Source organism: Aplosporella prunicola, assembly GCF_010093885.1.
Source record: "Aplosporella prunicola CBS 121167 unplaced genomic scaffold K452scaffold_6, whole genome shotgun sequence".
Classification (NCBI taxonomy): Eukaryota; Fungi; Ascomycota; class Dothideomycetes; order Botryosphaeriales; family Aplosporellaceae; genus Aplosporella; species Aplosporella prunicola.
This window is the reverse complement of record NW_022983534.1, coordinates 739,549-763,792: the sequence shown is the minus strand read 5'-3', so window position 1 is coordinate 763,792 and position 24,244 is coordinate 739,549. Positions and strand designations below refer to the sequence as shown.

General features: G+C 58.7%; 12 protein-coding genes across 12 annotated transcripts; 3 read left to right on the top strand and 9 right to left on the bottom strand.

Annotated features, from left to right (window-relative positions):
- Nucleotides 1–25: 25 nt before the first annotated feature.
- K452DRAFT_325174 (uncharacterized protein) lies at nt 26–2,276 on the top strand (the record flags this gene model as incomplete). The annotated part of the gene is made up of 4 exons (XM_033544759.1): nt 26–550; nt 601–873; nt 932–1,954; nt 2,076–2,276. The coding sequence occupies 4 exons, from the start codon at nt 26–28 to the stop codon at nt 2,274–2,276; spliced, it is 2,022 nt and encodes a 673-aa protein (XP_033400377.1).
- Nucleotides 2,277–2,315: 39 nt separating this feature from the next.
- On the bottom strand, nt 2,316–2,727 carry K452DRAFT_145279 (uncharacterized protein). Its single transcript, XM_033535473.1, has one exon. The coding sequence runs from the start codon at nt 2,645–2,647 to the stop codon at nt 2,354–2,356; it is 294 nt and encodes a 97-aa protein (XP_033400376.1). The 5' UTR covers nt 2,648–2,727; the 3' UTR covers nt 2,316–2,353.
- Nucleotides 2,728–2,798: 71 nt separating this feature from the next.
- Nucleotides 2,799–4,096, bottom strand: K452DRAFT_316610 (uncharacterized protein). The gene has a single exon (XM_033543984.1). The coding sequence runs from the start codon at nt 3,917–3,919 to the stop codon at nt 2,807–2,809; it is 1,113 nt and encodes a 370-aa protein (XP_033400375.1). The 5' UTR covers nt 3,920–4,096; the 3' UTR covers nt 2,799–2,806.
- Nucleotides 4,073–5,122, bottom strand: K452DRAFT_145281 (uncharacterized protein). The gene has a single exon (XM_033535474.1). It carries the CDS (start codon nt 4,953–4,955, stop codon nt 4,296–4,298), a length of 660 nt encoding a protein of 219 aa, XP_033400374.1. The 5' UTR covers nt 4,956–5,122; the 3' UTR covers nt 4,073–4,295.
- Nucleotides 5,123–8,712, bottom strand: K452DRAFT_145266 (uncharacterized protein). Its single transcript, XM_033535471.1, has 2 exons — nt 8,625–8,712; nt 5,123–8,389 (listed from the first exon to the last, which is right to left on the bottom strand). Exon 2 carries the CDS (start codon nt 8,362–8,364, stop codon nt 5,290–5,292), a length of 3,075 nt encoding a protein of 1,024 aa, XP_033400373.1. The 5' UTR covers nt 8,365–8,389; nt 8,625–8,712; the 3' UTR covers nt 5,123–5,289.
- A 569-nt stretch (nt 8,713–9,281) lies between these two features.
- Nucleotides 9,282–11,062, top strand: K452DRAFT_266657 (uncharacterized protein). Its single transcript, XM_033538800.1, has 3 exons — nt 9,282–9,576; nt 9,633–9,731; nt 9,783–11,062. The coding sequence occupies exons 1-3, from the start codon at nt 9,380–9,382 to the stop codon at nt 10,753–10,755; spliced, it is 1,269 nt and encodes a 422-aa protein (XP_033400372.1). The 5' UTR covers nt 9,282–9,379; the 3' UTR covers nt 10,756–11,062.
- Nucleotides 11,063–13,635: 2,573 nt separating this feature from the next.
- On the bottom strand, nt 13,636–16,002 carry K452DRAFT_145203 (uncharacterized protein). The gene is made up of 5 exons (XM_033535470.1): nt 15,196–16,002; nt 15,070–15,138; nt 14,705–14,985; nt 14,479–14,645; nt 13,636–14,425 (listed from the first exon to the last, which is right to left on the bottom strand). The coding sequence occupies exons 1-5, from the start codon at nt 15,755–15,757 to the stop codon at nt 13,813–13,815; spliced, it is 1,692 nt and encodes a 563-aa protein (XP_033400371.1). The 5' UTR covers nt 15,758–16,002; the 3' UTR covers nt 13,636–13,812.
- On the bottom strand, nt 16,003–16,965 carry K452DRAFT_145202 (uncharacterized protein). The gene has a single exon (XM_033535469.1). It carries the CDS (start codon nt 16,822–16,824, stop codon nt 16,249–16,251), a length of 576 nt encoding a protein of 191 aa, XP_033400370.1. The 5' UTR covers nt 16,825–16,965; the 3' UTR covers nt 16,003–16,248.
- On the top strand, nt 16,966–17,838 carry K452DRAFT_145133 (uncharacterized protein). The gene has a single exon (XM_033535468.1). It carries the CDS (start codon nt 17,107–17,109, stop codon nt 17,596–17,598), a length of 492 nt encoding a protein of 163 aa, XP_033400369.1. The 5' UTR covers nt 16,966–17,106; the 3' UTR covers nt 17,599–17,838.
- A 1,636-nt stretch (nt 17,839–19,474) lies between these two features.
- On the bottom strand, nt 19,475–20,590 carry K452DRAFT_344723 (uncharacterized protein; the record flags this gene model as incomplete). Its single annotated transcript, XM_033545431.1, has 3 exons — nt 19,877–20,590; nt 19,828–19,845; nt 19,475–19,738 (listed from the first exon to the last, which is right to left on the bottom strand). Exons 1-3 carry the CDS (start codon nt 20,210–20,212, stop codon nt 19,475–19,477), a joined length of 618 nt encoding a protein of 205 aa, XP_033400368.1. The 5' UTR covers nt 20,213–20,590.
- Nucleotides 20,591–20,840: 250 nt separating this feature from the next.
- On the bottom strand, nt 20,841–21,412 carry K452DRAFT_222665 (uncharacterized protein; the record flags this gene model as incomplete). The annotated part of the gene is made up of 2 exons (XM_033536569.1): nt 20,841–21,256; nt 21,319–21,412. The coding sequence occupies 2 exons, from the start codon at nt 21,410–21,412 to the stop codon at nt 20,841–20,843; spliced, it is 510 nt and encodes a 169-aa protein (XP_033400367.1).
- Nucleotides 21,413–22,294: 882 nt separating this feature from the next.
- On the bottom strand, nt 22,295–23,998 carry K452DRAFT_223060 (uncharacterized protein; the record flags this gene model as incomplete). The annotated part of the gene is made up of 4 exons (XM_033536591.1): nt 22,295–22,631; nt 22,689–23,133; nt 23,190–23,319; nt 23,372–23,998. 4 exons carry the CDS (start codon nt 23,996–23,998, stop codon nt 22,295–22,297), a joined length of 1,539 nt encoding a protein of 512 aa, XP_033400366.1.
- Nucleotides 23,999–24,244: the final 246 nt, after the last annotated feature.

Genomic DNA, 24,244 nt, shown 5'->3' with positions numbered 1-24,244 from the left:
CACCGTGGAGGCAGCATCGGCGCGAATGGCTACGCGGGACCGCTTCGGCGGTTTCGCCGAGCCCTCCATGACCCCATTGCAGCGCTACATCATGAATGCCTGCGATCCCCAGAACTTTGAGCCAAATCTCGCCCTCAACATCGAGATTGCCGAGCTCATCAATCAGAAAAAGGGCAACGCTCCGCGCGAGGCCGCCATGGCCATCGTCTCCCACGTCAACTCGCGCAATCCCAACATCTCGATGCTCGCCCTCAATCTGCTCGACATCTGCGTCAAGAACTGCGGCTACCCCTTCCACCTGCAGATCAGCACAAAGGAGTTCCTCAACGAGCTGGTCCGCCGCTTCCCCGAGCGCCCGCCTGTTCATGGCTCGCGCGTCATGGCCAAGATCCTCGAGCTGATCGAGGAATGGCGCTGCACCATCTGCCAGACGTCACGCTACAAGGAGGACCTAGGCTTCATCCGCGACATGCACCGCCTGCTCAGCTACAAGGGCTACACCTTCCCCGCCGTCCGCCGCGAGGACGCCGCCGTGCTGAACCCGAGCGATGTACGTATGACGCTGGGCGCGCTCTGGGCCGCATGCTGACAGCCTGGCAGAACCTCAGGTCCGCCGAGGAAATGGAGGAGGAGGAAAAGGCAGCCCAATCCGCCAAGCTGCAGGAGCTCATCCGGAGAGGCACCCCGCACGACCTGCAGGAAGCCAACCGGCTCATGAAGATCATGGCCGGCTTCGACACGAGAAACAAGACCGACTACCGAGCCAAGGCTGCGGAGGAGGTTGGCAAGATACAGCAAAAGGCCAAGCTGCTGGAGGACATGCTGCAGAAGCATCAAGCGGGCGATAAGATTCAAGAGGGAGACGTCTTCGAGGTGCGCTTGGCTGACGCGTCAATTGTGGAGGATACTCGAATTGCTAACAGCGCGACAGGAACTTGCGAACGCGCTGGCGAGCGCGCAGCCTAAGATCCAAAAGATGTGCGAGGAGGAGTCTGACGATCACGAGGCAGTGGCCAAGCTGTTCGAGATCAATGACAGCATACACCGGACGCTCGAGAGGTACAAGCTGATTAAAAAGGGCGACGTGGAAGGCGCGGCGAAGATCCCGAAGGGCACTCTTGGTACCAGCGGTGCGGGCGTCTCGAGAGGCGCCAACAACGAGCTGTCGCTGATCGACTTTGGTGGACCGGAAGAGGAGTCAGCGCCTGCTGCTGCCGCCCAGCCGGAATCCAGCTCCAGCGCACCGGCACCCAAGGGCAACGCATTGGAGGACGACCTGCTCGGCCTGAACCTCGGCGGCGACAGTTTCGGCGGCGGCATCTCGCTGGGAAGTCCTGCGAACGGCTCGGCCATGCAGCCGCAGCAGCCGGCGTCGCAAGATCTGCTGCAGTCGGTGGGCGCGGCCCCGCAGCAGCAGCAGTCGACGACCCCCAAGCCCAACTACGACCCGTTCGGCGGCCTCGGCGGCTTCTCGATACCCGCGCAAGCAACTCCGCCGCCGCAGCCCTCGATGTTCACGCCTCCCCCGCAACAACTAGCCCAGCAGCCGCAGCCCGCGAAGCCCGCCGCCGATCCGTTCGCGGCGCTCTCGTCGCCCGCTCTGCGCGGTGGCTCGCCCTTCCAGTTCCAGCAGTCGGCGCGGCCCGCGTCGGGCTCACTGTTCGACCTGGCGGGGTCGGGTGCCGCCACGCCCACGCCGCCGCTCGCAGCTCCTGCCGCTGTGGCCGCTCCTCCTCCTGCCCCCGCTGTTGCCGCCGCCAGCGACGACGACGAATGGAGCTTTTCGTCGGCTTTGCCGAACCAGCCGCACACGCTGACGGCCATCAACACGGCGATTCGCGACGAGTTTACGGTTTCGCGCCAGTCGGACGATGTGCTTCTCATCCAGTCGCGCATCTCGAACAACACGGCGCAGCCGATTAGTGGGCTGGAGATTCAGCTTGCAGTGCACAAGGTAAGATTTCCGTTATTCGTAATATTCCTCTCTTTCAGTCCCACCCATCCGCACACACACACACACACACACACACACACACACACACACGTACATCAACTAACTCACACACCCGCAACAGAGCTACCAGCTCCGCCTCGAGCCGCAGTCGGGCCTCACGCTGGCGCCGCACCAGCAGCAAGGCATTGCGCAGACGGTGCGCCTGCTCGGGGTGCCGCGGGGCAGCGGGGCGGCGGTGCGCATGCGCTGGAAGGCGACATACCGGCTGGGCGGCGAGGCGCGCAGCGAAATGGGCGAGATTGCGAGCCTGGGCGTGTCATGACAGGCTTGATGCGTGTGTGTTCTGTTTTCTATTCTGGTTCTGCTCTGCGTGGAGGAAAGAAGGTGGGGGGTGGATATTTAGGGTGGAGGCGGTATGGGATACCAGACGATGGATGGATGGGTGGACGGATGATGTTGATGAAGACGAAGATGAAGCAAGTGCGGCGCCGTTGGCGAGGATGGATGGGGAGATGGAGGCTCAGCTGGAAAAGAAATGATGCGAAATGACGACGGATAGAGTGAGGGGGAATAGGCAGGACTGGACTGGAGGGAAATCGAGATGGGGGTTTGATCGATTGATGAGTGAGTGAGTGATGAAGTGCTTGCTTGTGCGATTGAGACAAAAGGGATGGGATGGTATGTATGTACCATGCATGCATGCGTAGGCAGGCACTTTACAGGTATTCATACACTTCGAACCCTCCTCATAGGTACATAGCCCATCCCCATCCTTACCCCCCACCACTAACTACACCCCTACCCAGGATATCATAACAAAACAGAACAAAAACAACAACCCCCCTTCCCCCGCTACCCAAACCGCAAGCACGCCGTCTCATCGTGCGCGCGCTTGCACTCGAGCCCGCACACGCGCGCGGCGCCGCACCGCAAGCACGCGACGCGGCCCCAGTAGCCGCAGATGTCGCAGAAGCGGCGGCGCGGCGGCGGCGGGCCGGCCCCTGTTGCTGGTGGCTGCGCGCGCGCGGCCGCGTACGGGAGGGCGGGGAGGCTGAGCTGGGTGCGCAGGGTGTGCGCGGAGGGCGGGGCGAGGGGCAGGTGTGCGGGCCGCGCGAGGAGGGGCGTGTCTGGTTCTGGCTCGTTGTCCGTGGTGGTCGAGGAGGTGCCCGGGGGTGCTGCTGGTGTGTCTGGCGTGTTGGGCGTGCTGCTGGGTGAGGCGAGCGCTGCTGCTGCTGCTGCGGCGGCGGCGGCGGTGGCTGTGGCTGTGGCTGTTGTTGTTGTTGTTGTTGTTGTTGTTGCTGTTGTTGTTGCTGCTGCTGCTGCTGCGGTGCTGCCGCGCTTCGAGGCCTTTCCCCGCTTGGTGACGCGCCCGCTGCTGACTCCGCCAGCAACAACAATCGTGCCTCCGATTCCGCCACCACCACCGCTCAGCGCAGGCGACCCCACCGACGACGACGGCGGCGGCGGGGAGCGCGCACTCGCACCACCACCACTGCTCTGGCGCTGCGCAGCCAACGCCTCCTCGTCCGCCAACCAGTGCGCAAACGTGCGGCCGGAGATGAGAATCTTGCGCACGGCGGGCGTGAGCTTCTTGCCCGCGCGCTCACGGGGCGTTACTCCTCCAGCGCCGCTGCTTGCGCTGGCGCTCCCCCGCCCCGTCGGCAGCGCGACGTCCTTGTGGTTGTCGCGGTCGAGCTCGGCCAGGCGCTTGGCCAGCTGCGACTGCTGCCGCGCCGAGAGGTGGTCTGTCCCCCCTCCACCACTATAACCGCCGCTGCCGGCTGCGACTGCGGCTGCTGCGGCGGCGGCGGCGGCCGTGTGCGCGTGCGCGGCGGTGCGCTTGCGTGCCGTGGGGTTGATGGCGGCTTTGCTGGGGTCGTAGCCGGTGTCGGGGACGTAGGCCCAGCCGGGGGCGGGGGCAATGGCGCCGGGCCCGGTGTGGGGGAGCAGTTCGATGTGTGGCATTGGCTTGGGTTGGCGGTTTGGTTTGTTGGGGTTGTGTTGTGGTGAGGGAGGGAAGATTGGTAGGTGGAAGTGTTTGATGATGCGAGGCTGATGATCTCGCTAGCCGTCGATCCTTGCGGGGAACTTCCTTCCATGCTGCCACACCATTGCCACATAATGTAGATAGAACATGTCCAACGCTGGTCTTCATCAACCTTCTCCGGCACTGTCTTGCATCAACGCCCCACACCACCGTTCTGCATCACCACGCTTTCTCATGGGTTGACTACACATCACACAACACAACACCCAATCAACGAAACGAGCTAAGCACGTAACAACCAAGAAAAAACGTCAGAATATCGTACCCTACCGTACCGTGCCGTAACGTACCAAGCTATCTATGCATACACAAACATCCTCCTCCGTCCAGTCCTCTCTCCCCACCACGCGCACGCAAACCGCAGAGCCAGACAGATGGAGAGAGGTGCCAACCAAAACACGCAAACCCCCCGAAAACAATAAACGCCGTCCCACCCAGTTTTTCTCTTTTGCATGTATGTATGTAGATAGGTAGATAGGTATTACACAAAATGCGGGCGTGCCGTGCCGTGATATGGCGTGATATGAAGCGCGTATGTGACGGAGGTAGGCGATGAGATGAGATGAGATGAGGAGAGGAGAGCGCATGGACGGACGGATGGTAGGTATAGGACGCAACGCGGCGGGGCGCGACGCAGCCGGGCAGGAAAAGGAGGAGAAGAAGAAGCCGGATGGCGTTGCGTTGCGTTGCCTCGTCTCGTATCCTCTCGTTTTGCGTGATACGTCTTTGCATACCTAGGTAGGTAGGAGACTGAGGCGAGATGACGAGAGGAGATAGATAGACAGACAGGTCGAAGAAGCAGGAATTAAAAAATAACCAGGCTTCCTTCGGCCCGCCCGTACTCCTACGCCTGTCTGTTCTTCTGTTCGTCCTTGTGCTGCTGCTGCCGCCGCCGTCGCTGCTATACCCACGCCTCCAGGCCGCAGGGCTAAACTCAACGCCACCACACGCCATGATGCCGCGAAGCCGCGAGTCTCGCCAGTGCGGCAGCAGCAGCAGCAGTGCCTCAAAGGGAGCCGCAGCCACAGGCAAGAGAGAGACCCCTGACCGAGCTAGCCAACAACGTCTGGAGGTACGTGTGATTCAAAACGCTAGGAGTAAATCAAGCCCAGCCAGCCAGCCAAAGCAGGCAAAAGCAAAGCAGTCGCCCGCCAACCACCTTTACTCGCCAAGCCATCCACGCACGCACGCACGCACGCCCCGCCAGCCCCACAAACCCCAAACCACAACCCACTCCCAGCCAGGCCAGACAAGTGCCTAGGTAGGTACCCAGCCAGTCACGGCCTCCTCACCCATTCAGCCCCGCAAACGCACACATGCGCTTCAGCGCCACCGCGTCCACGTTCTGCGTATATAGCGCGCCGAGCAGCATCTCTGTCTTGGGCAGACAGTCGACGTTCAGCTTGCGCTCTCGCCGCTCCTCGTCGCTCATGCTCTTCTCGCCCAGCTTCTTCAGCATCGCCAGCGCCCGGTGCGTGATGAGTCCGTACCCCTGGTCGTCGAGCCCCAGCTGTGGCCGTGGCGCCATGCGTCCTGGCGGACCCGGCGGCGGCGCAAGTGGTGTCTTGTCTGCCGTCGCCAGGAAGGTGCACAGCCGCACCAGACTCTTGGCCCAGCCGTCTTCGGCTTCCAGCCATGCCCGCGCAACACCCGCGTCTGCATTTGGCGCCATTCCTGCGAGAATGTCGGCCGCGAGCATGCCTTGCGTGAGGTAAGGCTTGCGCGCGTCCGCGATGCGCATCTGGTGGCCGCGCGTCTGATCGGGAACGACGGAAATGGCGAGAGCGAAGGCGCGCGTGAGGAGGTCGTACGGCGGGGCAGAGATGATGTCCGAGGCAAAGATCTGGCGGTAGTAGTGGCGGTTTGGGTCGTCGCGAGCGAGGAGCTTCGCTAGGCAGTCGACGGCTGAGGGAAGGTAGCGATGTACTGAGGGGTGGTAGGGCGTGAAGCGGAGAGGTGAGTTGGCGTTCGGAGCAGGACTAGGCGCAAAAGCGAGTAGGAAATGTAGAATGTTGACCGCGTCCTCGCGCGACGGCAGCTCGATCTTGTCCGAGGTATTGGAGAGGAAGGTGATTATGTCCTTCATGAAATCCACCATGTTGACGTTGCTGCGGAGCAACATGACGCGCGTTCCCATCAGACGGACGGCGTTTGAGAGGAACTTGATGACGGTCGCGCTCGACAGCAGGAAGTGGTTGGACTCGAAGAAGGACAGATTGCGGAGGATGGTGGTGAGGGCAATGAGGCGGTCGGCAGCCCGATCGAGGTCGTAGCCCGGAGTGCCAAACTCTGGATACTCTCGCAGCGATTCCACCTCCACGCGGCAGTTCCTGACCACCTCCTCATACGGAGTGAGATCTAGAATGTCTGACACCTCCGCGGCATCATCCGCCAAAGTTTCGACCTGCTCCTCGGCGCAGTCCACTATCGCGTCGATCAAGTCGTCGCACTTCTCCAGCTCCAGATGTAAACGGGGCTCATGCGACAAGCGCACCAACACGTCGAGCGCATACCTGACCTCTGCGTGGAGACCGGACTGGAGGCACATGCTGATCGCGCGCATGTCGATCACACCCATCTCATCCACGCTGGGGACTTCCGGTTTCAGTTTCGCGAGCCTCTCGCCAACATTTCCGTGATCGTCGACGAGGATGCCCCCGTGCGTATCAATCAGCTTGCGAAGCTTGGGCTTGTACTCGCTCGACAGCACCACCTTGTTATCCATGGACGGAGCACCATTGACCGCGTTCATGTCGCTTGGGACCGGTTTGGCCATCTGGTCCATCGGCTTCTCACCTGGCCCAGGTGAAGGCGTGGGGAATGCACCAGGCTGTTGAGGCTGCGGCGTGGACTCAAGTTGTCGACTCATACTCTTCCGGTGTTGTGCCAACGCATCCTGCGGCCCTGCAGAATTGTCTGGTTGCGGCGTGCCCCATCCATTGGCAGAAGGCACGGAATTATTTCGCAAGGGCGTGGATTCGCCCATTGGGGGCTGTGATGACGAGAGCGCTGCGCGCTGCTGCAGTTTCTGAAGATATTGCTGTTGCTGCGCTTGGAGATCCTGCTGGTTGTTGGGCATCGACTTGATAGGCGAAGCCTGTGGCGCGCCACCTAATCCCGCCATCCGCTGCTGCTGTTCCCTCTGTCGTTGCCGTTGCAAATAAGCCGTCTCGTATGGCAGCAGATTTTGCTCATAAACCATCCTCAGCTCATTCCCAGCCGACGGAAACTGTTGCGGCGGGATCCCAATCATCTGCGATATTGTCGCCCAGCCATTGTTGTGCGTGACATTCCTCGAACCCTTGTGTCTCATTACCGTAAAATATAACTGCATTAAATTGACGGGTCGCATGCAGACAGTGGGCTGCGGATTAAAAGGCATCCCCTGCTGTTGCATCAACGCGTGGACGTTCTTCAAAAAGGCCGGTTCTTGGGAGGCGTTCGCGTTGCCCATAGGCATCTGTCCTTGATTCGGTCGCATTCCCCCAGCCATGGCCATGGCGGGGTTCATCTGCTGTCCCGACGACCCTAGCATGTTCATACCGCCCGCCGCTTGTTGCCGCGCCGCCAAGTTGTTCGCTGCGATTTGCTGCTGCTGCTGTTGCAAGCGCATTTGATACATGCGCTGCGCGTCGGCCTGGCGCGCTTGGAGATTTTGGGAAAGAGCGACGGGCTGGACGGGCATCGATCCATTAAATCCTCCGGCGGTCATTCCCGGCGTCATGCCGAAATTCTGATTAAAGCCTTGCGTCGTCGGCGATCCCTGCATCATATTCATGGCAGCCATTTGCGCCATGGCGGGATTCTGGGGTGTGTTGACGCGACTAGCCTGATCGGGCGTAGGGGACATGCCCATATTCTGCTGCTGAGGGAAGGGGTTCGGCGACATTGTCTGCATTCTGTGGGCGGGTGGCGGAGGGCGAAACTGCTGGTTCTGCATGGTAGGAGAGGGCGTGGCATTCGCGGAGCCTGCGTGCTGCAGGTGTTGGTAGGGATTCGGCGCCTGCAGGCCCTGTTGGCCGCCTTGGAAGCCGCCCTGGGGAAAGCCCATCTGCTGCGGCGTCTGCGACCTTGAAAGACTCATGTTGCCAGGCGCCTGCCTGGGCGATGCGCTGGCCGCATCCTCAGAGGGCCGCGGGCGCTTGGAAGGGACGAGCGGATTGACCTGGAACGATGACGGGTTCTGGAAGGCGGCGGGCGAGGCATGGCGCACAGAGCCGTTCTGCAGGCGCTGCTGCTGGAGTTGGGGGTTTTGGAACTGGTTCAGGTCGAGGCTATTCGCATTGAACATGGACGGATCCATGAGCGCATTCGCCGAGCCGTCGAGGAAGCCATTGCTTGCGGAGAGGGCGTCGAAGTTCATTGCGTGAACGCGTCCATCCGTCTACCTGGGCAGCAGCGTCAGCAGCTCATCACCACGGCCATCAAAGCGACGCGTGCCAACGGCCCTCGCAAGCTCGACGAGCCGCGACGCGCGACAGACGAGCCGATCGGGATGCGGTGAGCGCAGTCGCGGCTGGGGCGGGCGCAGGCGACCGACGCGACGGCGACAGCAACAGCAACAGGGCCGTCGTCCCCATGGGGCAGCAGGACATCTGGGGGGAGGATCTAGGCACGACTTACTAAGGCTCAGCGCGGAGGACGATGGCTTGATTGGGGAGGGGGGGGAGGGGGTGTGGGCGTGTGCGGGTGGGTGACTTGATGGAACAGCAGAGAGCGGGTTGTCTGGCCCCGGGGCCAAGGCTGAAATCCATGGCTGCTTAGCGAGCAGCTCTGCCCCGGCTTCGACGCAACAACGACAGACACTGGGCACTTCACGCGGGCTTCAGGGCGAGCAGTACGAGTAGTGGGAGAGAGTAGGGTGAGGGAGGGGAGGGGAGCAGGGATGCGGATGCGGATGTGCTGCGGTTGCTGCTAGTTCTCGAGCACCTCTCTCCGCCGGGAGCTGCGACGGACGAGTGACACACGAATCATCCAGTAGAGGCAACGCTATTGCGCCATTATCGTCTCCGCCCGCCGACCTTGTCGCCGCAGGATCGCCAGGTGAGACATGCGCCCGCGGTCGGTGCTTGGGGACGATGATCCGTATGGGGGAGGGAGGACTGCGAGGCCGAGGGCGACGAGGACGAGGACGAGGACGAGGATTCATTAATGTGAGGCCTGAGGCATTACCCACGTGACGCGGCTGCTTGTCGGTGTCGGCGGCGGCAACAGCGAGCAGGAGCTCAAGCCTCATCAATCGAGCTCCCGCCTTCCATACCCACCACCACCAACACCCTACCCAACACTTGCCCCATCTCTCCGCGTCCTCGCCTCGCCTCGACGCCCACATCGACCGCCCATCGCCCACCTCTCCATCCGTCTTTCCCCTCCCCGCCATGGCCGACGCCGCCGTCCAGAACCCGGCCAACCAGCTGCCACCTCACAAGAAGCAGCTTCCCTCATCCATACCCGACATCGACTCGCTAGAGGGCTTCTCCACCGACGGCAACGACGAATACTCGACCTTCAAGAAGCTGCAGCGCCAGCTGGAGTACATCAACCTGCAGGAGGAGTACATCAAGGATGAGCAGAGGTGCGTCATTGCCGCCGCCGTCGTTGCTGAATATGCGCTGACTGACGGCATCGCAGGAGTCTGAAGAGGGAGCTGGTGCGCGCGCAGGAGGAGATCAAGCGCATCCAGAGCGTGCCTCTCGTCATCGGCCAGTTCATGGAGGCGATAGATCAAAAGTAAGCCGCCGTGTCGTCGCGTAGCAAGAGCTTGAATTGACATGGAGACAGCACCGGCATCGTACAGTCTTCGACAGGCTCCAACTATGTCGTCCGCATCCTTTCCACTCTCGACCGCGAACTTCTCAAGCCTTCTTCGTCCGTCGCGCTGCACAGGCATTCGAATGCCCTGGTAGACATTCTTCCTCCCGAGGCCGACTCGTCGATAGCCATGCTGGGCGCGGATGAGAAGCCCGACGTCACGTACGCCGACGTTGGTGGTCTGGACATGCAGAAACAGGAGATTCGCGAGGCCGTCGAGCTTCCCCTGACGCACTTTGACCTGTACAAGCAAATCGGTATCGATCCCCCGCGCGGTGTCCTGCTCTACGGTCCCCCGGGTACCGGCAAGACCATGCTTGTCAAGGCCGTCGCCAACAGCACTACTGCTTCCTTCATCCGCGTCGTCGGCTCCGAATTCGTGCAAAAGTACCTCGGTGAAGGTCCGCGCATGGTGCGCGACGTCTTCCGCATGGCCCGCGAGAACTCGCCCTCGATCATCTTCATCGACGAAATCGATGCCATTGCTACCAAACGTTTCGACGCCCAGACCGGTGCCGACAGAGAAGTCCAGCGTATCCTGCTGGAACTGCTGAACCAGATGGACGGTTTCGACCAGACCAGCAACGTCAAGGTCATCATGGCGACGAACCGCGCCGACACGCTGGACCCCGCGCTGCTGCGTCCGGGTCGTCTGGACAGGAAGATTGAGTTCCCGTCGCTGCGCGATCGCCGCGAACGCCGTCTCATCTTCACGACGATCGCGTCGAAGATGAGCCTGTCGCCGGAGGTCGATCTCGACTCCCTCATTGTGCGCAACGAGCCATTGTCGGGTGCCATTATCGCAGCCATCATGCAGGAGGCCGGTCTGCGCGCTGTCCGGAAGAACAGGTACAACATCATCCAAACCGATCTGGAGGACGCGTACTCGGCGCAGGTCAAGGGCGTGGGCGGCGACGCCGACAAGTTCGACTTCTACAGATAGACGATCAGGCACGAATCCATATGCCAGTGGTTGGTGGGTGGGTTAGCACTAGGTCTGGAGGCACGTGATGGTGTCGTGGTGGGATTTAGAGCTGGGTGTGTAGCATAGGGCCGTCGTCTTTGAGCAGCACAGAGGAAAGAAACGTTTGGGCGGAATCAAGAGATTGATTCTGGCCGTTTTTTGCATATCAACCGGGCCATTATGGTAACGTCGTTTTTTGTGTGTACTAGCTACTAGTCTTAATTTGAGGATTATTGTGCGCGTGGAGCCATTGGAGGGTCGAGAAGGGCAAAAATGCTTTTAATATAGCTAAGTTGTCTGTTTTCTATATTTCTGCCAATGCCCATCTTAGTCACTGAAGCCCAGAGAGGGGTGGTCAAGTAGCCGCACTACCGCCTAACGGGTGTCAAGCGGGACCAGGTTAAAGCAGAGGAGAAGTTTCTCGGAATTTGGGGCAGAAGCTTGGATTCGTACAAAGAGGGGGAAAAGTCGACAAGATAGGGAAAAAAAGAAAGGGACAAAACGGCCAAAGAGCTAACTAACCGCAGAAGATGGCCATGCCTGTACCTTACAGACAGTGGCGCACTGCATCGCGATGATGCCGAATATCGCCAGTGTCTGGCGTTGATGCAGATGATCGCCACGCCATGCTCGCGGTGATTGCCAAAGTCAGTAGTTGTTGGCGTTCGTTTCTATGTGCCCTCGGGCCGGTGCCGTTTTCAGAAACTCCGGAGCCGCCATACCAACAAGCTGACATTTTTGCCTCTCTTCTGGTCTTCATCATTCAAATACACAATAGGAGGCGCGACGGAATCCTCGCGTTCTATTTTGGCATTATATAGGAATTTGACCTCTTCTTCTCGACATGGCTACATGGGGCTCGCCGTTCCACATCGCCATGCTGCACACTCCCTTGTCTTTCCGTGAAGGACATAACTGGTTGAATAGCTGGAAGATTAACAGTGCATAGTGTCAAAACGATGGCTGGAAGAATTCCCCTGGTCCGAAGGACAGATGTCCGAGGGCGACAGACCTCACGGTGCTTGACTCATTCGGCTTCCATTGCAGCTGTTGGTGGTTGATTTGGTGTTTTGTTGTTATGGCGGGATGGTGTTGGTCGTCATCACTGTTTGTTGCTGATGATGAGCATCCCCTTTGTGGCAGCCTCATCATTGGAAAAACCTGTCCCTCAGGCGCTGGCCTGGAACGTTCGAATGCCGGGATTTCGGCCTTTGTGTAAGACCGCTTGCGGTCAAGACGGGACGTGCTAACGCGATAGAAGCCAGCATATAGTACTATCATAAGATCGAAGGGATTTCTATGGTCATGTGCATGATTTCCGATAGGGATGCTTACGGCGCTTGTTTAGGAAAGTGGCCCGGTTAGTCGGCACCATGCGCTTCATTGCTATGAGTGGATTGTTATCGGGGAGGAAGAGAAGCCAGCCGAGAGTTGGGTAACTACGAGGACGATGCGGTTAGCGGACTTCTCCCGCCTACCCGTCTACTCGTACATGCCTAGCCACTATCAGAATTCAGTGACAGCACAGTCCTGCGGCTCTGCGGCCCGGTCCAGACCATTCAATGGTCCCATATTATAAAGCCAGCATGGTGCTCACCCGCCTCCGGCCAATATCCCCACCCAAGCACGCCTGACCTCGCAGCTACTCATACAGCCGGTCGGTACAGCCTACCGTGTAGCACCAGGCCAGGCCAGACCCCTTAAGATTGAAGTTCAAGCTCCTGCTTTTTACGCGTGGCGCCATCTGGACGCTGCAAGTAAGACCTGGTTTATTCACTCAGCTGCTGCGCGGTGGCTTGGGTGCGGGGAAGGTTTTCCCTCTCTACTTTGTTTTTTGCTGCACTGTTTTCCGAGGCTAAATGCTGAACCGCGTGAGGGTGTTTGCAAAGCAGACCTTACCGGGTAGGGTATTAGGGATCGTGTTAGAATAAAGGCGTGTATGTATAGGGATGTACCGGTATATATAGAGACGGCCTGGACGACACCCTTTCAAGCTGTTTTGCTCATCCCATGTAGATTGCACCTGTACATGTACATGAATTGCTTCCTACCTTTTCAAAAATTCTGTATTCATGCCCTCTTGGAATACACTCGTATCTATATATGTTTTTATCCTCGTACCCTTATGGAGTAGTTCCGTCCCCACGTATCTTGTACCTACGTACCCTCGGAGAGTACTCTCACACTCTTATATACTTTCACATTCGTACGTATACAACTCCTCGCCTCCTCTATCATCTGCGCGTCCAAGGGCACTACTCAGCACTACGTGAGTCTTAAGTTAAAGCTATCTCCAACTATCGAAGGCGTGATTGGTAGGTACAGCAGACCAATCCTAGTAGGAGGCTAGGGGGTGTGTCTGAATATGCGAATTAGAGATCCTGATCTGGACAAGACGGCTCCTTGCACGTCGTTCTTTTGTCCATCGCCGATGGGTCAGTGAGAGAGCGAGCGTGATAGACACACAGCCTCATCTCAGTCTCTCGGGCTCCATTCACCCATCCATACGTGTATCAAAAAGTACAGACAGCTCTACTTCAACAACATCTCAAAGTTCTTGTCATCTATGCATATTCTCCGCTACTTTTGCCATGGTATCTGAGCTTACGTTTTCCTATCAAACCACCATTCCAACTCCACAACTCCAGTGATCCGGCCGTGATGTTCGTGAAAGCATCATAGACGATTGTCGCTCTAACGAAAAAGAAACAACCGCCTTGTCTAGCAAGTTTTATATCTTGACAAAGGAAATCGTTAGGTCCAATACACCCCTGAAAACGCCGGGAACCTGGATACCGGTTCAGCTCCGCGCCCTCTTGTTGGGTTCAGCCGTTGGGCATCAACCACGAGGTGCGATGCAGTGAGCACGGCATTGCGGCAGCGAAAAAGCAAAGAAATACATAGGAGCACGCGCTTCGCAGCTTGTGGCGTTCCCTTGTGGTATCATATCGTCAGCTGAGGCGCCGCAAAAAGCACGTTTGCCAAGCCGCCTTACTCGGAAGAAAAACAAAATGTAGTGTTAGGGTTCGGCTGCGGTTACACCATTTCCTTCTCAGTCTCGGTCTTATCCTCTTCTCTGTGATGATAGTCTCGTGTCTCTGCAGTCTGAGCCGGTTCAAGCTCTGGCGTTGGTTCAGAGATCTGGCTATCAACTGTTACATCTGAGCGGCAAGTATCCGTGCTGATTGCACTAGCAACCGTCTGCGACTTGCTAAGTCCGGGGCCGGATGGAGTTGTGAACACAGGTCCGTCATGGCCCGCCGCAGCTTCGTGGTGTTTGTACCACCAGACGACGCCCATGCAGCCTGCGCTGAGAAGCAGACATGTTCCGCTCCACAGTTGTACCGTGATGTAGTTATTATAGTTGGAGATGAGGTGACCGGCAATAACGGGCCCGATGAGTGATGGAATGCCGGCGGATGTGTACATCATGCCAGTCCACTGACCCAAGCGAGCTTGCTGTTGAGGCGATTTGCCCAAGATGTAGGCCATACTGGCGGGAGGCAGGCCGATGACGGCACCGCTAAAGATGCCGAAAAAGACGATGAAGCAAATGGCGCCAGGAAAGCTGGGTGCAAAGGTCCAGAGGAAGAGGGTCAGGAGGGAGGCTACGAATGTGACGACGGCGTGAACACGGATGGCGCCGTAGCTGGAGAAGTCAGCCTGGTCAGTTCACCGAGACAAGGAAGACGAGTGGCTTACTGATCGCTAAGCCAAGCGGATCCGATGCGGCCAAGAGTGCTCACGGCATTCATGATCGCAAGCATGTAATACGTAGCGATTCCAGGCGTGAGGATCGAGCTGCTATCCTCACTGGGACTTTGAGGGTGCATTCCTGTTTTGTGGCCGAAACCTTTATTTGCAGCCCACTGTACATAGTATCAGCCACCAATGGCCTCCAACAAGAATAAAGAAAATTCAAGTTTACCTCCTCAAGGTTGAAGAAGATACAGTAAAACCCCAGAAACAGGAACGCAATGGCCGCCGCGAGCCATCGAAATGGCTTGTACTTGAACGCGGCCGTATCGACCCATACGCGCTTGCTTAGCCACGTCTCTGGTTTCCGGTGATGATGAGTCGGGTTCGGTGTCGCGAAGCAGAACGAAAAGAGCGTGGTGGCACCAATCAGCCCAGCTACGGCACGCACGGCATTATTAAAGCCGAGCTGCGTGGTAAGAAACCTGAGCATAATGGGGTACACAAGGCCAGCTGCAACGCTTGTGTTAGCATAATTCTTTTTCAAGTGGATAGAGAGGGCCCATTGCGTGCTTTAATCAATGTTCAGGAACCTACAAATGCTAGCACCTGACGCGACAATGCCGATGGCAAAACTCTTCCTCTTGTGGAACCACGTAGCAGCAACTATGTTTGTCAGGGGGTTTTCCTTTTGAGATAGGTACCGGGGCATGTCCAACTTACTTGCTGAACTGGGAACGAACAAGCATGACATTCCGAGGCCAGCCAGAAAGCCGTGCGTGAGCCAGATGAGCCCAGCATTACCGTCACCCATGCCTGCTTTTCCATTACTGATGCTGAGCATGAAGAAGCTGAGGGTAATGATGCAAAAGCCTGTGAACAGAAGTTGTCGGTGATAAGCGGCATCCAACAGGCGGCCAACGGGACCCGAAAGGGTCAGCACCATGAAACATTCGGTAGCCCCTGGTAGGTTGAAGTATAGGGCATCCCGTCCAGGTAGTAAGACATCCTTGTAGTAGGAAGCGAACGTTCCATAGGCATTGACGAGACCCCAACTGTTGAACATGAGAAAGAAGCAGGCAATTAGAGTGGTCCAGGCGCGCCAAGAAGTTGGCCAATTGCCTTCCTCAATGAGCGAGGTGTCCGAGACGTTGCCTTGTACATTCCCAAGCTCAAGCTTAGAAGGTGAAGAGTCCTTTTCGGTCGATTCGGACCTGCCTGGCGAGCGTCCCGCACGCTGTCCAGGAGCCGTGTGGACAGCATGGGGAAAGGTAACTGCCGGCATCCTTGATTTTTGACAGAGGGAATTTCAAAGAGTGAAACGTGCAAGCCAGGGAATTGAGGGAAATGTGAGACGAGGGGTAGGCTTGGGTAGGTATGGTGTGAGGGCAAAATGAGGTCACTGAAGACCGTGATGGAAGGTTGGGACGAGGTGAGAAAGTGGCCCGGGCACATATGTTGGCCAGAGCGGAAGGAGACCTGGGGCATCGACGTGGGGATATTGCGGGGAGATATTTAACAGAGCGCCTGACGGCAACTCCTGACTTTGGAGCTCAGGGAAAATAGCAGAAGGCGCAGCAAGAAGCGTCGGGCACGAATCGATCACCATGGTGCCAAGCATGGCGTTTTTGCACTAGGAGCGGTGTAGCCCAGAAGCAAGAGAAAGCAGAGACACGGGCGCCAGCCAAGCCGGCGGACCGCAACGCGGATGCCAAACTTTGTGGCTGTGAAGTGGGTAAGCTTGTACACTGCGAACGGTACGTTGACGTTGATATTTTATCGCCAAACACGCGGCGTACATTGGCATGGCGAAATGAAGAACGGGGCCCCAATAACGACGGAAAGAGCACCGGACTGCTCGCTGGTCGTCACGGGGGGTGGTGGTGGCGGGCGCGGGCAACTGCGAGACAGGCGTGACAGGGAATCGGTGGGGAGGAGCGGAAGGCATCGCGGGCTTGGCTGCCAAGAAAACAAGATTCCGCATCTCTTGGCACACACCGCGACGGAAAGAGGATCCACAGAGACAAGAAAGCGCCTCCCGTCGTCTCCCGTCACCACCGTCAGTCCTTTCATTGCTAGCTCCGGAGGCCTCTGCCAAGCTCGTGCAACTTCCCGGCGTGCGACATTGCACCTCTGCTCCGCGGCATCCCGCCTTTCAGCTCCCGCCGTCCGCCTCTCGGCATGCCTCCGTCGTTGAGTCGAGGCAGCCTCATCAGGTTGCACCGCTGCCTGCATGACAATTGCCAGACGCTGTGCCAGTCGGGGCAGTGGTACTGCTGCCGCCATGGGCGAGCGCGGCGAGGCTGTCGTGCTTTGGGAGCAATCGTCGACCGTCAGCCAGGCAGCTCTCATCTCCACGCTTGCACTGCCCCGTTCTCCGCAGTGCAGGATGGAATGATCATCATCGTGGAGATAACAGAGATCCGATCGACGGGTCTAGAGCCGGATAGAGTGTCGCGACGGACGACCTCCGTTAATGCCCGGCCTTGGCGGGACGTGGAATCTGGCTTGGCTTCCATCGCGGCCTACGTTTGCATGCTCGCATCATCATATGCTGCCCGATATCCACCGTTGTCTTATTCTTGGCTTATATCCACTCCTTCTGCACCAATCCACTTCCGCTGACTTGGCCGCATGCCCAAAGCCACTATCTGCGCTGGACGCGTACGCAACCCTCCTTTTTTCCGCCTTGCCGATTGTAGATCGAAGCATGGTTGCTTTATTGACGAAGATGCTCCAGGATATTTCCTAGTCAAAAGCAACTTCATAGGTCGCCAAGCCGCTGTGCTTTCGTCAACACAAACCGGTGAAGCTGCGCTCTGGAACACCGGAGCACGGCCCGCCTCAGGTGTGGCAGCATCCACGAGTCTACAGTTGTCTTGTGTTGCTGCCGAGACAAGTCCACCTTCGGTCCAGGCCGGAAGTATATCGAGAATCCAAGCAAGGGCAGGTCCAGGCTCCAGAATGATAGGCCAAGTGAGTGTTTGCTTGATGTACACGTGGCTGGCACAGATGGGTTTGGTATCGATCATGACTCTAGGTGTTACACGAAGACGGCGGAAGATCGCATTTCTCTGTCGAGGGGGTGTTCGGTGGACCCCAGATCCCGGAACCTTGCTCTTCTAACTCCTAATTTAACCTTTAAAAAGTTTGCCAATTTCCGCTTCGCCGTTCAACGGAGGAATGTCCTGCGAATGTTTCAATACTACCCAGCGCAACGAAACCGGGCTGTGCGACTAAGCTCTTTTTAACGACTCGCAAAAACTGTCATCCGGTTTGTCATACGGACGCCGTTCAACTCGGTATTGTCAGCTATGTCTCAGTAGTCAGCGGACTCTCAAGCAAGTGGGTAGTGACTCTAAAGCAACCAAGATCTGTGCTCAGCTCAGCAATCCGTAAACTTTTCTAAATATCAGTTGTCCGGAAACAGTAAGTGCTCAAAGAGAGGTGCAGTAGCTTGCTCATGCGGACGCTGTCACAAGTCCATATGAAACCGCCACAGGGAGAATGACCATGTTCTCGGCAACAGCCCAGACGAAAAAGAATGAACGGTGGTCCGGCCATAAGGAACGTGAACTTAAAATGCCCTTGAAGGAGATGGTAACGTTAATCGAAAACTTCAATGCCTTCCCGACGATAAAGGCAAAGACGGCAGAACCGGCCGTGGAAGCGCTCGTATCTGCCCGTCAAGCTCGTCAGGGCGATAAACCATCGATAAGAAGGACGGAGGAGCGGGGAGAAGCACGACGAGAAAGCCAAAAAGCCCGCCTCGGCTAAGGCGCACGAGTCGGACAGAGCGATGTTTGAAAACTCTGCTGACTCATGCAGAGCGGCCAATGACGTAGCGGCGTTCAGCGGACTTCGGTGCGAGTCGGAAGGCGGGAAGGCCGGCTCGGCATCTGCTGCATGTGGCTTGCCGGGGACCACGAGCTCTGGCGAGACGGGCGAAGAAAGGAAGAGGAAGAAGAAAGAGGAGTCGCGAGCCTGGAAAACGCCATTCATCTGATTGTTGCGTCTGCAGTACATGTACCTTTAGGCGCCTACTGCTGCTGTGCAGTCTGCCCGCACTCGCGCTGACCTGACCTCAGCTCAGCTCATCAGGCTGCTTGCTCAGCTCTAGGTACAAGGTAGATAGCGCTCGCCTCCCGGCGTACGGCAGACCCGCTCGTGTGGATCATGGATGGCCGCCTATGTGCGATTTGCACTCAGACGAAAGAAGTCCAGACGTTCTTTGTGTCGTTGTGCGATCCCATCGTGGCGCAGGATGAATCAATCTCTGTCCGCGTCGCGCATTGGCATTGGCATCAGCCAGGAAGAAACCCAAAGAGAGCAGCCTCAATCCATAACCGCACGCTCCCGAACCCAATTGGGCAAGGCAGGCAAGGCCATCGCCCTACACGTCCGCCTCACTCTCGCCGTCAGATGCTCCTTGCTTCCTTCCATTCCTCCATCCATTCATCCTCCATCCCTCCTTCCTTAGGCGCCCATCCGGCCTCCCGCAGGAACGACACCAAGCGCGCCGCAGGAAGCAAGCAACGGCCAGCCCAGGCGACTAGTCCAAGACGCGGGCGCGCAAACGCCGCGCGCACCATTGGCGCCGTCCCCCCCCTTTCCCCCACACCGCACCACGGCCGCGCACTTGCAAGGAGAAGCTCTGTTGGTGCGACGGCGAGGCGCGCGCATTGCTGTTGCTGCTGCCCCCCTCCCTTCAACCCCTTGGGTGATGAGTAGGTAAGAGCGTCAGAGGCAAGGCGCGAGGAACGACGGGGCGAGCGAACAGACGGCGCGTGCGTGCGTGCGTGCATGCGTGCGCCGCAAGGCGCAAGGCGCAAGGCTGAAGACGGCGACGGGCGACGGCGACGGCGAAAGCGAGAGCCGGCCGCAGCGCGCCCTACGAGGCCTTTTTTTTTTTTTTTTCTTTTCTCCCTAGCGCAACGCAGTGATAGAGGAGGAGGCGGCGACGACGAGAACGTTCGAGAAAGAGTAAAAAAAAGCCTCTACTCTAGGCTCCCGTCGCAGGCAGCGCCACTACGCCGTCCGGAGGCGCCTCCACCACGACCGGGCGCGCGAGGCCTCGGCCAGCCTGCGCGCCCGGCCCTCCCGTCTCGCGGCAGCGGCGTGCGTCAGGTGTGGCTTGGCGCCTGTGGCTGGCACCGGGTTTGGCTTCCATTCCACGCTTGGGGCGTCCGACCCACGCCGATGCTCCGGGCAGGGAAGCCTGAGGCAAGCAACCGGCAAAGCCACCGACACCCAATCGCCTTGCCATCTGTCGTCGTCGTCGTAGTGGTGGAGTGGTGGTCGTCACGTCTGGTGAGGAGCAGTCTATCCTACTCCATCACCTCCCGCATATTCTACCTTGCGCTCTTTTATCCCCTACATTTTACATACACATAGACATACATACATACATGCGGCGGCGGCGGCAGTGGCAGGTCGCCCGCCCGCTTCCCGTGCGAAGTCGCGTGATGGTGGGCTGTTTCCAGCGCGGCGGCGCGCCGGTGCCCAGGCTGTCGGGTTCTCGGTGCGAGTGTTTCCTGGCGACGGGACCGCGGGTACCGAGCGGGAATAAAATCATAAAATAATATAGCGAGCGGCGGCGGGGACTTGGACAGGGGGCGTGGTCGTGAGTGGGTGGGGGGGCCGGTGGGTGATTGATGGGCTGGCGCACACGCACTCGCACACGGTGCAGGCGACCTGGCAGCAGGCAGTTGGCCGCAGTCAGGAGGGCTGCAGCGGCCATGGCGGGTGAGGGTGTCACGAGTTGCTTGTCGCATCGCACAGCGACGGGAGGTAATGCAGACGTGGGACAAGGATGCGCGTATTGTTGGGGAGAGAGAGAGGAGGGCGAGGCGGGACGGGTAAGATGACTTGAAAGTAGGCAGGTAGGCAGATAGGCGCTCTAAGCGCACTTATTAGCTATGTATCCGTCCTGCGATAGCCGGCGGCGAGGCGGCGCGTACGCCGTTTTCCGCGCAATATCCCAGAATAAGCCAGGTATCTACAGCTAGCAGGGGGAGAGGCCTCTTTGTCTCTTGACAATTGGGAGCTGGGATCCAAAGGAAGCAAGCAAAGCAAAGCAAGGAATCCCACCAGTGACCGACGGAACGCCGGTCATTTGAACGCCAGTGCGTCGTAATCAGAACGCTCGAGAAAATGGAAGAAAAGACAATAAGCGGCAGAAAAGCAGAAGAGGCAGCAACGCTCTGAAAAGCCGCCCCCCAGAAAATCCCAGATCCGGAAATAGAAAGGTGAACGCCGGGTCGGGAAGGAAGAGCTTTCAAGGCACCCATTGTCAGGCAGCCCTCAGCCTTGCTTCCTCCTCTAGTCCGTGTATAGGTAGTAGCCGTGGCCATGGGTCGTGACGAAGTCTAGATGCCGCGTATCGCGACGGTGCGCTCCGAGTTGAGCTTGTCGGCATTGCGCTCGTGGCTCTCCTTCTTGCAGTCCTCGAGGCCCTCGCACTTGTGATCCTCGAGCAGACGGTGACGGCCGCAGAAGTGGCCGGAGCAGAAGCCGCAGTCGCCCACGATGCGCTGCGCCGCGTCCTTGCAGTCCTTGTACGAGCAGCGGATCTTCTTGGGCGGCATCCCTCCCCGAACCGGCAGGGCCATGTGCAGCGTCGCTTCGCGCGCCACGCGGTAGTCGGCCAGGCTCGAGTCGGCGTCGGTGAGGTGCTTGCCGGCGTGCACCAGGCGCAGCTCCGAGGCGGGCAGGTTGGTCCGCAGGGCGAGCAAGTTCCGCAGCGTCGATATCGAGGTGTTGGAGGGAATCGTCAGGGGGAATGCTGCGGCCTGTTAGCTCTTTGTATTGGTACCAGGTGGGCTGGCTGGGTGGTATGGTACGCACTCTCGCCGGCAACGTTCTTGACGAAGATCTGCATGGTGTCCTCAGAATCCCAGGAGGCGGAGCTGGAGATGGAAGAGACGCTGTTTGAACGCATGGCTGTAGTGGTGGTGGTCTGGTGGAAAGAGCAGGAGGCGGGAGGCGGGAGGCGGGAAGCAGGTGACGCAAGATACGAGTAGTAGGCGGCGGAGGGCGGCAGACGGGGAAGGCTCAGGCGAAGGCTCAAGGCAAAAAGGCGAAGATGGATGAAGGAATAGTCGGAACGGGCAGGGCGGGAGGTTATATAAGTCGGGAAGCAGGTAGTGGCGACGGGTGAATAATCAGCTAGTTGGAGTCAAAGGGAGCGCGCGGTGATTGATGACGAGCAGGGCCAGCGCAGCCCCAGCTACGCGCAAAGGCCCGGTGTCGGGCTAGGCTGAACGAAAGAAGCTTGAACCTGAGCGTTTCCTCGGGACCTGCATCGCATGTCTCATCATGCAAGTGCCTGCCACGTATCGGCCCCGGTCACATGCAACACCAAGGGGACGAGCCGTCTTCTTTTAGTCCAAGAGGCAAGACGTTACCCGGTCCCTCCAGGCGCTGTGCCACCCGCCCGCGCCCCCTTTCGGTCGGCCTTCAATACTCTGGGGAGACGCGACGCAGTAAAGTAACCTCACCGCTCCCTCCATAGGTACTCTGCGTGCCACGGCCACTCGCTGATTATGATTACGACTGCTCGCCCGCCCTTTTGTCCCCACAATAATCCGTCCGCATGCGGCCACGCGAGCCGTGCGCGCCCGCTTCTCTCTCCCTGTTGCTCGGCAATGTCTCTATCTATCTACTACCTACCCTCCGTCTCCGTCAACCGACATGGCCAAGGATACAACCAGTCCCCACAAACTACTCCAAGTGAAAGTGTCTCACAGCATATACATATTTCCTACTCCACTCCCTATGTACAAGCGTCCTTGTCTCGTTAGCTGGTGACGGCCGTTACTACCTACAACATGGCCTTGGGCATTTCCTTCATCGCCTGCCGCACCCCCAGGTCCGCTAGAATCTCCTCGGTTCCCCCCAGAATCGCATCAAACTTGTAAGTCCTATGGAACATTTCTGCGACTCGGCCCATCCCGCTCTGTGTCAGACCTCGCCCGCCGAAGATGTTGACGGCCTCGTCTGCAATCTCATGCGCCGAGCGCGTCGCAAACGACTTGAGCAGCCCGATGGGGCCCGAGAGGTTCCTTGCCTGCTGCTCGTAAGTCATATGGTTCATCTGGTCAGTGATTTGCTCCAGCCAGGCCTGGTTGGCTTCGGCGTGCGAGATCATCTTGGCAAGCCTAATATTCTATCAGCAACGGATTCGCCGAATGAGGAAAGTGGGAGCTGAGACGTACTTTTGCCGGATCGTTGGTTGCGCCAGAAGGTTCTTGCCGAACACGACCCGCTGGTTGCTCCACTTGAGACACTCCTCCACAATAGTCCTCTGCCACCTGATGACCGCGCAAGCCATGGCCCACCGCTCATGGTTGAAATTGCTCATGATAACCTTGAAACCCTGGTGCTCTTTGCCAAGCAGGTGGTTGACCGGGACCTTGACGTCCTCGAATTCGATGTAAGCAGTGGCGGCCGCAGTGCTGTACGACGTCTTGATAGGCTTAGTCTCCACACCTTCGCCGTGCTCGACGAGGATGACGGAAAAGCCCTTTTCCGTCTTGCAGCCAACGACAAAATAGTCGCTGAACATGCCGTTGGTGATCCACTTCTTGGTACCATTAATAACGTAGTGCTTGCCGTCGGGGGTCTTGGTGGCAGTTGTGCGAATGCCAGCCACATCGCTGCCTGCATAACCTTGTCAGCCCTTCCCGTCTCGGCTGGTGTACGAGAGTTTGCCCTACCGGCGAAAGCCTCGGTGATGGCCAGGCAGATCTTCTTCTTCCCGCTCAGACATTCCTCCGTCACCTTGTCGCGTAGCGCGCGGTCACCGAGCCACTGCCGCACTGCCGTCAAGCTGATCATCATGCCCGCCTGACCAATAATTAACACGAGCACAAGATCAACACCTCGCAGCCGATCTTACCATATTTCCGTCCTGGAAGCCGCGCGCGTTCGCGCGCACGCCCTCTTGCGCCATGACCAAGTCATGGAAGTAGTCGAACTCCTTGCCATCAACCACGCCTCCCAGCAGACTCCGCCCATGCAGGTGCTCGCCGGGTCCCAAACGCATGGCCAGGACGTTCGTCTCGGCCATGCGATCAATGAGCTCCTGGCTGATGTAGGTGCCGTCGACCTCCTTTGCCTGGGCCTCGGGGGAGACGTGGCGGTCGGTAAACTCGCGCATGGCCCTGCGCAGGCGGCGATGGCTGTCGCGGTAGTAGGGGCTGCGGAACTGAGGCCGAAGCCAGAGCGGCTCGGCATAGGGCACGGGGCTCAGGTCGCCGGGCTGCGGCTCGAGCACCTCGGGCGCTTCGCCCTCCAGTGTGCCGATGCAGAGCCCCGCGTACCGCTGCAGCACCTCCTGCCGGTGCAGGTTGTAAAAGGCCGTGGTCGCGTCGGTGCCGGCGACCTGGGCCAAGACGACGGACCCGCCTGGGTGCGCGTCAGTAAAGTCGCTCAGGTCGTACACCCTGTGGTCGATGATGCACCAAAGGTCGCCGGGGGCATTGTGCTTGGCAACGGCGTCGCGAGTGAGGACTTGGTGGGGCATGGCGATTGGCTGGGGATGACGGCTGACCGGGGGGCGGGGGGAGGAAGAGAGAGAGAGAGAGAGAGAAAGAGAGGCAGATGGACGAAGCAGGGCCCGGGGGGGTCAGGTTACAATTTGAGGCGGCGGCCGCGAGTCGCGAGAGTTGGACTGCGGATCGGCTTCGTGGCTGGCTAGGGTCTGGGGTAGCAAGGTGGAGCTGCCGCTTGCCGAGGCTCAGGGACGTCCCGCCGAAGGGCCGAGGGAGCA

Bases quoted from the DNA above. Each gene is read 5' to 3' on its own strand.
- K452DRAFT_145202 (XM_033535469.1), bottom strand. From the start codon at position 16,824: ATGAGAGCTGCCTGGCTGACGGTCGACGATTGCTCCCAAAGCACGACA.
- K452DRAFT_145133 (XM_033535468.1), top strand. From the start codon at position 17,107: ATGCCCAAAGCCACTATCTGCGCTGGACGCGTACGCAACCCTCCTTTT.
- K452DRAFT_145279 (XM_033535473.1), bottom strand. From the start codon at position 2,647: ATGGTACATACATACCATCCCATCCCTTTTGTCTCAATCGCACAAGCA.
- K452DRAFT_316610 (XM_033543984.1), bottom strand. From the start codon at position 3,919: ATGCCACACATCGAACTGCTCCCCCACACCGGGCCCGGCGCCATTGCC.
- K452DRAFT_145266 (XM_033535471.1), bottom strand. From the start codon at position 8,364: ATGAACTTCGACGCCCTCTCCGCAAGCAATGGCTTCCTCGACGGCTCG.
- K452DRAFT_145281 (XM_033535474.1), bottom strand. From the start codon at position 4,955: ATGGCGTGTGGTGGCGTTGAGTTTAGCCCTGCGGCCTGGAGGCGTGGG.
- K452DRAFT_145203 (XM_033535470.1), bottom strand. From the start codon at position 15,757: ATGCCGGCAGTTACCTTTCCCCATGCTGTCCACACGGCTCCTGGACAG. The intron at 14,986-15,069 runs GTAGGTTCCTGA...CAAGCGTTGCAG, and splicing joins CGCGTCAGGTGCTAGCATTT to CTGGCCTTGTGTACCCCATT. The intron at 14,646-14,704 runs GTAAACTTGAAT...TACTATGTACAG, and splicing joins TCTTCTTCAACCTTGAGGAG to TGGGCTGCAAATAAAGGTTT.
- K452DRAFT_266657 (XM_033538800.1), top strand. From the start codon at position 9,380: ATGGCCGACGCCGCCGTCCAGAACCCGGCCAACCAGCTGCCACCTCAC. The intron at 9,577-9,632 runs GTGCGTCATTGC...ACGGCATCGCAG, and splicing joins TACATCAAGGATGAGCAGAG to GAGTCTGAAGAGGGAGCTGG. The intron at 9,732-9,782 runs GTAAGCCGCCGT...ACATGGAGACAG, and splicing joins ATGGAGGCGATAGATCAAAA to CACCGGCATCGTACAGTCTT.